The sequence below is a fragment of the Giraffa tippelskirchi genome, chromosome 6 (assembly GCF_054371585.1).
Source record: "Giraffa tippelskirchi isolate mGirTip1 chromosome 6, T2T-mGirTip1v1.2.pri, whole genome shotgun sequence".
NCBI lineage: Eukaryota > Metazoa > Chordata > Mammalia > Artiodactyla > Giraffidae > Giraffa > Giraffa tippelskirchi.
The window spans coordinates 18,500,318-18,508,748 of NC_137280.1; the positions used below are offsets into that span (position 1 = coordinate 18,500,318).

The window sequence follows — 8,431 nt, forward strand, 5'->3', positions numbered from 1 at the left end:
CCTGCAATGTGGGAGACCTGGGTTTGATCCCTGGGTTGGGGAGATCCCCTGGAGGAGGGCATGGCAACCCACTCCAGTATTCTTGCCTAGAGAATCCCCATGGACAGAGGAGCCTGGCAGGCTACTGCCCACGGGGTCACAAAGAGTCAGACAGGACTGAGTGACCAAGCACAGCACAACGCTCCTCTTAATACCACATTATCATAACATGCTACAGATGGCACTTGTTTGGGGGCAAATTTTGCATGAAGATCAGAGTCTGCATCAACATTGAACTGAAATATAATATTTTATTCAAGTAATCTGATTTACAAGATTTCTAAGTGTCAGGTGTCAACTAGGACTGGGCAGAACAGAGCAATGGGTGGCCCAGTTCCACTGACTTTGTCATTACCACGGACTGGCTTTGGGCCAGGTAGGGAATACTTCAGCCATCTCCCTCTCTTCCACTCTGCAGAACTCCAGGGATTGGGATGGTGCAGGTCCCCCATACAAGACACTACACAAAGGCAAGGCCCCTCCAGCAGCTGCGCTGGGCTTAGTTGGTGTAAGTTTCCTGGAAAAGTGGCAGCAGGTGCCTGGAGGGGTCAGGGTGCCTGTCCTACAGTTGGTGCCAAGTGAGCACACTGCCCCTCGCCATGGCACTCAGCAGCGAGCCAGACCAGGTCAACCAGCAAGTTGAACACTGTGGAAGATGTTGTCTCATGACAAGGTGATCTCAGAGCAAATTAAAAGTACTAATCTCCAAAATTATACACCATACACCAAGTGGCATTTACACCTCCTAGTTGTACTCATGAGTGACTAGCGAGTGCATCTCAGAGGTGGATTAGCTTTCATGCAGCTTAAATGCTGGTATGCTTGTTGCATTTAAGCTCTCACTTAATGGTCTGAGTTAATCTAACTTCTAGAGGTGACTAATTTACTCTATTTAATAGCTCAGCCTTCTTTTCATTTTACAGCAGTCTCATTACTTGTAATTACTCACTGTGGTGTTCTCCAACTCAGTGCCACTTAAGGTTTTACGGAAAGCTGGGGCTGTATTTCAACCCCAAATCACCAAAACGTACAAAAATGTTTAAAAATTAAAATGGATTGCTTTCTTAGAAAAGGCAGGCTCACAAATTATATAGGTAGATATCTTGTCTTTTTTCTTTTTCCTAATTAGATTTTATCATTATTATTGTGGCCACCTCACGTGGCTTGCAGAATCTTAGCTCCCCAACCCAGGCCCTTGGCAAGGAGTACGGAATCCTAGCCTAACCTTTTGACCACCAGGGACTTCCTTGTCCTTGCTCTGCATACTCGCCAATTTGGTTACTCATGTGAAAGATGAACTTCAGCATTCAAAAACCTCAATTTTGAATGAGGTTCTTAAGAGAAATTAACCGTAAATCTTAGCACCACAGTGATCAACATCAAGGTTAAAGTGAAAATAGTTTTCAACAAATACAATCAACCAATTATATATACCAAAGGAAATTCTTTATTGTAAACAAGATATAAAGTACAATGAAAGAAATATTGTGCAAATTGTAAATCACAAGGATTTTTTTAAATTAAAAGTTCTTTTTTGTTTTCCAAGGGTCCAAAGTTTTGATGGCAGAAATCTATACCCAATATAGAGAAAAATGTTAAATGGAAAGACATAGTGACATTTTTCACTACCTATTTTCAACAATTGACTTTTGTTTTACCACTGTGTATATCATCCACTACACAACAGAACATAACAGAAATACTGTTAACAAAAGTGACTGTTCTATTTTTCCACCTATCTTGTTCCACATTCTCCCCTCCCCCCCAAAAAACTTCTATAAATTAACAGGACATTTATCCATTTGTGAATAATGGTCGATAACTTTCTAATTCAATAAAGCATATGTTATATCCTCATAACATAAGGGTACTTTACTGATGACCTAAGCCATCTTTTTCAAGGAGTTATCTAAAATCCTTAATATCCCTTCTTTACAATATGTTTTCATCTTCAATTTTTTTCTAAACAAAGTGCAGTGTATTTTAGAGTCTATGGAAAACACATTGGTATACAATTTTCAAATCTATACAAGAAACTGCTACCAACTAAGATTCAAAGCATAATAAAATACCTAGTAAGTCATTTGTTGAACTTTTAAAACAAAAACACAAGAAAAAAATTGAAGCTACACTTCAAAGCAATTAAATTAATGAGGATTCCAATTCTTTGGGACCTCTTCAGCAATATACAGTTGCTCAATTCCAAACATCAGCAACTAGTGTAAAAATGCTAGTTCTAGATATATTTAACAACTACGTCCACAAGCTGAATGGAAAGACCAAGAATAGTAAACAAGGTAACTCTAGGAAAGGATAATAATATTCGTGATGATACAAACCAATTTTACATCTCCACCTCTGTACCGTAATGTTTTCCAGTCTCTACACTCTTGAAACCAGTGCTTTTGAAGAATCACATTGAAAAGTTGGTCTCAAGTATAAATGGTGAAAGTAAAACAACAAATTGTGCACACAAATTCAAAATCTGTGCTACCGGTGGTTGGGGTGACCTCACCTGAAACCTTCAAAAAATACTGAGTAAAAGCTTTCTTCTCTCTCTTACGTGATAAGAAACGAGTCCTGCCACTCGGTGGCCTGCCTGTGGCCGTAGCACTTCTTACCATCTAACCCAGGCTGGGCGTTCTCCCCAGGCCGTAGGGCTTCTGCTTACAGCCCACACTGGAGGGCCACAGACCTGCAGTGGAAGCATTTTTCTATCACCACTGGCTTCTGGCTGTGACCAAAGTTAAAGTTAGTCTGCTTCTTCGCCATCCGTCTACTACTGCGTGGGAGCCGGGGTTGGAGGTAGGGTAATGTCATTTAACTTGCTCACTTCCATCTGCCAGTTCGGCAGCTTCTTGGCTGACAGGTGGCGACGGGCGTGTTTGGTCAAATGGTCGCTCCTCATGAACCGCCGGTCACACATGGGACAGGCAAACTTCTTCTCACCTGTGTGGGTTCGTCGGTGTCTGGACAGTTCATCGGAACGGGCAAACCTCCTTTCACAACCTTTCCAGCTACAGCTAAAAGGTTTTTCTCCTGAAACAAAAAAAGTCCTATCTTTATTACTATGCATTTATTAAGTCATGGTCCTTTATGTATTAAGTATTTGAGGCTTAAAGACACTTTTTTTTTTTTAAAGAATCATCATTTGAGAAATTGAAACAAAAACATCTTAATGATCCACTGAATTGGCTAATAAGGCCAGTTCTTTCTTAACATGCCTGGTTTACATTTGTGATCACTGTCAAAAAAACATCACCCAAATTTCTCAGACATAAGTAGGAAATGGCTAGTACCTGTATGCGTTCTCATGTGGGCCTTCAGATGAGAACTTTTAAAGTAGGTCTTGCCGCACCCTGGGTGGCTACAGATGTGACTTCTTATCCTCGATGAGTCAATCTGAGGAGTGACTTTCGCTGAGGAAGGGGAAAACCCAGGAGCAGGGGCAATGGGAGAGAGTCTGGTGCCATTCGGGCTCACCACCGGAGGCTTTGGGTTCTGAACAACAGGCTGGGGTACGACAAACATGACGGCGCCCTTGGGCACCTGAGTACCCATGAATACGACAGGTGGGCAGACGGCTGGCGGCTGACTGGGTGGTGTGCTGGGGACAACTGTCGTCATGACGGGGTTGTTTGCAGGGAGGGGAACCATCTGGCAGATGACTGGCATAGGGGGTACTCCCGCTGTGGACACTGAGGGTGGAGAGACTAAGACCGACTTCTGCTGTAGGGACGCGGGGGCCGGCTGAGGTCGGCAGATGACGGTCTCTGAGGAAGGCACGGAAAAGTCATAAAGTGCAGCGGGGCTTGGTTTTTCTTCGATATCTGCCTCTGTGTCTCTCTCACGTTTGGACCTGTTTGGTGACACAGCGGCACAAGGTATGTTTTTTCTTGCAGCCTCAGGGTTTAGGTGGGTTCTTCTCCGAAATGAATTGTCCTGATAGTTGAGGATGCTGGCTGCTTTCACGGGGCAAGATCGGTGGTTACACAGCTGGGCATCAGCTGTATGACGAATCACACTGGTTGCCTGAGCCTTGGGGAGTTTGGGGGCGGGTACAGGGTTGTTCTCCTCTTTGAAAGGTACAGCGGCAATGTGAGGCTTGGCAGTATCTGACAATGATTTGAAGTGTCCAGTAGGTGGCGCTGGTGCCATCAGATTTGACACTTGAGAAGGTTCAAAGTCAGAGGGACTGTAAGGTGGAGTCAAACACTACAGAGAAGAGAAATAATAGGCAACAGTGTGAAAAACGGTCGAGTCCATGATATATTACTGTAAGAAGCATTATCATTTACACTCATCTTTGAAACAACAATACTTACAAATGCTGGGATCGTGGCATGAAAATCAGGTGTACCAGGAAGCAGATTCTCTTCCTCGGAGGTATCAGACACTGGAGTGACGGGTCTGTTTTCAATGTATTTCTTAAAATCAGACTTCCAACTGCAGCTCATTGACATAAGTGCTTCTACAGCTTCAAAGTCACTTTTCTCTGCAGTTTTGTTCCAGGAATACACACTCTCTTTTGATCTTTCACAGATCATTTCCATTCTTTCCTCCTATAAATACAAAAGACTCATGTTATAAGCATACTGTTGTCATCCACGTGACACTCAGAACAACATGCTTTTTTTTTTTTACCATCTGCACATCTTTTCAAGATAAAACTTATTTTTCTCATCCCTACTATAAAGTAGTAGTGATAAAATCTTCCTCATTCTTCCTCTCAAACTTAGGCTTGAACATGGATAACCTTAGAAAGAACTTATTACCATCAAGGGGACCTAAGGTTAAAGGTATCAATGCACTTGTTATCCTAAAGAGAACTGCTTGGCTTGGAAGAAAAACATTTTATGTTCTTTCCAGAGTAGCCAACTGCAGCAGGAGTCAAAACAAAATTACTAAGGAAGGGTCTGCAAAAAAGTCATTTTTCCTCAGTATAGGTATGGTTCGAGATCTTTTCAGATATGAGTTCCTAATTGGAGGAAAAAAAGAGCTGTGGCGGATTGATTTGGGTGTGACCTTTGGGGAGAAGGGTCGCAAATTTTTCAAGTTTGTGTTCTCGTTTCCTGGATCTTATACTCAATACAACAGTTTGCTATGTGCAATTATAACCGGCTGATGCAGTAACACAAAAAATAATCAGAAAATTTAATATTTGACCAAAATTTGAAAAAAACCTCTGTAAGGAATCTACAATAGTCAAAATAGAATCTTATTTTAACTGTTTAAAGAACTGCTCCATGATAAAAAAAATAACAGCACAAGCTTTGTATTTGAACAGCTCTTCCCATCAGATATTTAATGCTTCATACTAAAGTGCTAAAATGGTTACGACCCTCCATCTCTTCAATTTTCCATTAACGTGATCCCATTTTTTGGTTTAAGTAGAGATTGTGTAAAACACCGAAAAATATTCTTTACGTTGCTAGGAATTGTTCTCAACTCTTGTTTAAAAACCCTTCGTGTAGAAACCTTTAAGAAGCTATTACTGCTCTTGAAATATAGCTAACAATGCAATTGCATAATCGAGAGCCTTTTACGTAAGCTGCAACGGACAGCGCATGTATGTGTAAAAGTCTCAAGACGCCAGCGCAAAAGGAAAAAAAAGAAAAGGCTAGGCAGGAGGGAAGGAGAGTGTGCGCTAGGAAGGGCAGGAAGAGAAGCCGGGAAGGGAGAGGAAAGGGAGTGGGGCGCGAGGGACGCAGGAAAGGGAAGCGCTGGCGGAGGCGCGGGCTTGGCGGGGGCGGGGGGCAGACAAGGGGCGGGGGCGGGCGGCGGGGGCGGGCGGCGGGGGAGATCCTCGCTGGCGGGGACAGACGGATGGGGCCGCCCTAACCTCAATGAGGCTCGCGGGTGAGTCACTGGGAACATTCCTCGCCCGCTCGCACGTCCCCGCGTCTCTGCCCCCGTCATTGGCCGGCCGGCCGGGCGGCCCGGGCTGGGATTGGCTGGGCGGCGGAGGGCGGGGGCGTGGAGGAGGAGGGGGGGCGAGGCATGTGAACAAAGCGTGATCAGCGGCTGCTCCGGGCGGCGCAGGAAACGTGAACTGGGAATTGCCGCGCCGTCACCTTTCACCTACTTCCTGAGCCCGCGGGGCCCCCGCCCTCGCGACGGCCCGGGGGAGGGGCCGCGGGCGCCACCGCCAACCGCCCGGCCGTGCGCGCCCGAGCCTGCGGGGAGGGGCGGGGCCGCGGGCGCCCGGCTCCCGGCGCGCCCGCCCCTTCCAGCTCCCCGCCGTTCCCTTAGGAACCGACAGCGGGGCCGGGCCTCGCTCCCGCCCTGGCGGAGGCCCGGGCTGGGTCACTCGGGGACGAGAAGCTCCCCGGGCGCATCCGTTCCCGGCCCACCCCCCGGCCTCCGCCTCAGCTGCCGGGAGGAGGAGCCAGGTCCCCGCGGAAACCCGGCCCCCGCCCTCCTCCGGCCGCAGCCCCCGGGGACCCGGCCGAGCCCTCGGCGCTTCCCGCCCACGCCGCCCGCGGGATCTCAGACCACCCCGACTCGCCCCGAAGACGCGGCGCCCCCCCGCCCCCGCGGTTTCTGGCAGCTCTGGCCCCCCACCACCCCCGTGCCGAGCCCAGCATCTCCAGGAGTTCCCAGACGTGCAGCCCCCAACAGGCCCGGCTCCAGGCGCGCGGCCCCACGGTCGGCGGCTCCCGCCTCGGCGCGCGGCCCCCGCGTCTCGCAGCCCCGGCTTCCCCCCGCCCACCTTCCCCACCCCGATGCTGGGGTCCCGCTTCCCACCCCTTCCATCTTCTGTCGCCAAGGCGGCTCCCAACCCCCTCTCGCTCTCCAAGGCGTCCTCTGGAGGAGCCCACCTGCCTGCCTGTTCCAGAGATACGAGAGTCCCCTCCAGACGTCTGGGGTGGGGTAAACTCCCCGGGCCCGCGTGCCATCCCCCGCACCCACGCCGGGCGCCCCTCCCCACAGCCCTCCCGCTATCTGCTGGGTAGCCCCAGTCCTGCAAGCCTCCGTTCAAGACCCCCCGAGATGGGGAGTCCCCCTCTCCTCTCCGGTGGCCTCCCCACCCCTCACATGCTCGAGAGCAGCCCCCTCCCATCCTGGGGCGCATTCCTTATCCAGACGGAGGCAGCTCTCTCCCGCGGCGCCAGGTGCAGGGTGGCCCCCTCGTCCCCCCTTCCTATACTTCCACGCCTCCTATTCTCTCTGACGGGGCAGCCAGCCCCCCGTCTCCTCACTCCTCCCGCCCCTCCGGTCATCTCCCCCCCTCACCTGCTTCCAGTCTGCCAGCGAAGCTGCCCCCTTCCCCTCCTTACACCTCGAGCGAGACCCTCTCTCACTTCGTCTCTGGCTCCCAGCCTGCTTCTCCAGACCACCCCTCCTCCGCTACACACACGCCCTCACCAATGCCCAGTCTGCAGGCGGGAAGCTCCTCTTCCTCTTCCACGACTCCCCTGCAACCTCCGTCCTCAGGCGAGGCTGATGTCAGGGGCTCGGGGGTACCCCCGGACGCAGCGAGGCAAAAGAAGGGCTTGGGGCATCCCCAGGTGACTTACCGTAGCCTGCTGGAGAGAAGCGCCGCCGAAGTTGAGCATGGTTGGCTGCCTGGCCGCCGGCGAAGAGCTGACTGGCTGCAAGGCTGTCCTTGGCTGCCTGGCCACAGACGGGCGCCCGGAGACACTCGACGCCGCTCCCGCCGCCGCCGCGCTCCGCGCCGTCTGCCCCCCTCCCCATTCAGGTAGCCGCTCCGCCTGCCCCGAGCCGCGGGCGGGGGTGGGGGCGGAGCCTGGGGCCGGCCAATCAGCGACAAAGGTGTGTGAGGCGCCGGCCAATGGGCTCGCGGGGCCACGCGTGATCAGCGGCTGCCCGGCAGCGTGAAGCTTGTGTCAGTGGAGCGTGTACACAATCCCCCGGCAGCGCATTTCCCTGGGCCCAGCCCTAGGGAACTCCCGCCACCACCTGACTCTGTGGACGCGGCCCTCACCCGCCCACCCACCCCCCCTCCCCCTCCCTCTCCTCCTCCCCGGCCTGCAGTCCCCTTCCCTGGCCCGGGGTGGGGGCGGCGCCAGGAACCGGGGCCCAGCCCGGAGGCGCGGCCGCCGCGGCGCGCCCAGGCTCTCCGCGGAGAGCCGGGCCCACGTGGGAGGTGGGGAGGGATGCCCGCTCCGCCCATTCCCCTCCGCGGGCGAGGTCCCGTCTCGGGCCGCCGCCGCCGCGGGGTGGGCGGGACGCCGGGTGGCCAGGCGGGGGAGGCGGCGGCTGCAAGCCAAGGGTCCAGAGCCAAGAGATTTGCATTTGGAAGCGCCCTGTCCTCTTGCGCGTCTGGCGAGAAAGAGCCTGGTGACCGACCAAGCTGCATTTCTGGAGCATTTGCTGGGTTTTTGCCTCGCTGAACCGTGGGTAGCACCAGGGAAGGGGAGGCGAGGGG

The 8,431-nt window shown here is 52.0% G+C and overlaps 1 protein-coding gene across 1 annotated transcript; it reads right to left on the bottom strand.

Moving 5' to 3' along the window:
* Window positions 1–1,468: 1,468 nt before the first annotated feature.
* Window positions 1,469–7,728, bottom strand: KLF10 (KLF transcription factor 10). Its single transcript, XM_081503502.1, has 4 exons — window positions 7,560–7,728; window positions 4,365–4,601; window positions 3,339–4,254; window positions 1,469–3,078 (listed from the first exon to the last, which is right to left on the bottom strand). Exons 1-4 carry the CDS (start codon window positions 7,596–7,598, stop codon window positions 2,819–2,821), a joined length of 1,452 nt encoding a protein of 483 aa, XP_081359628.1. The 5' UTR covers window positions 7,599–7,728; the 3' UTR covers window positions 1,469–2,818.
* Between the last annotated feature and the right edge of the window lie 703 nt (window positions 7,729–8,431).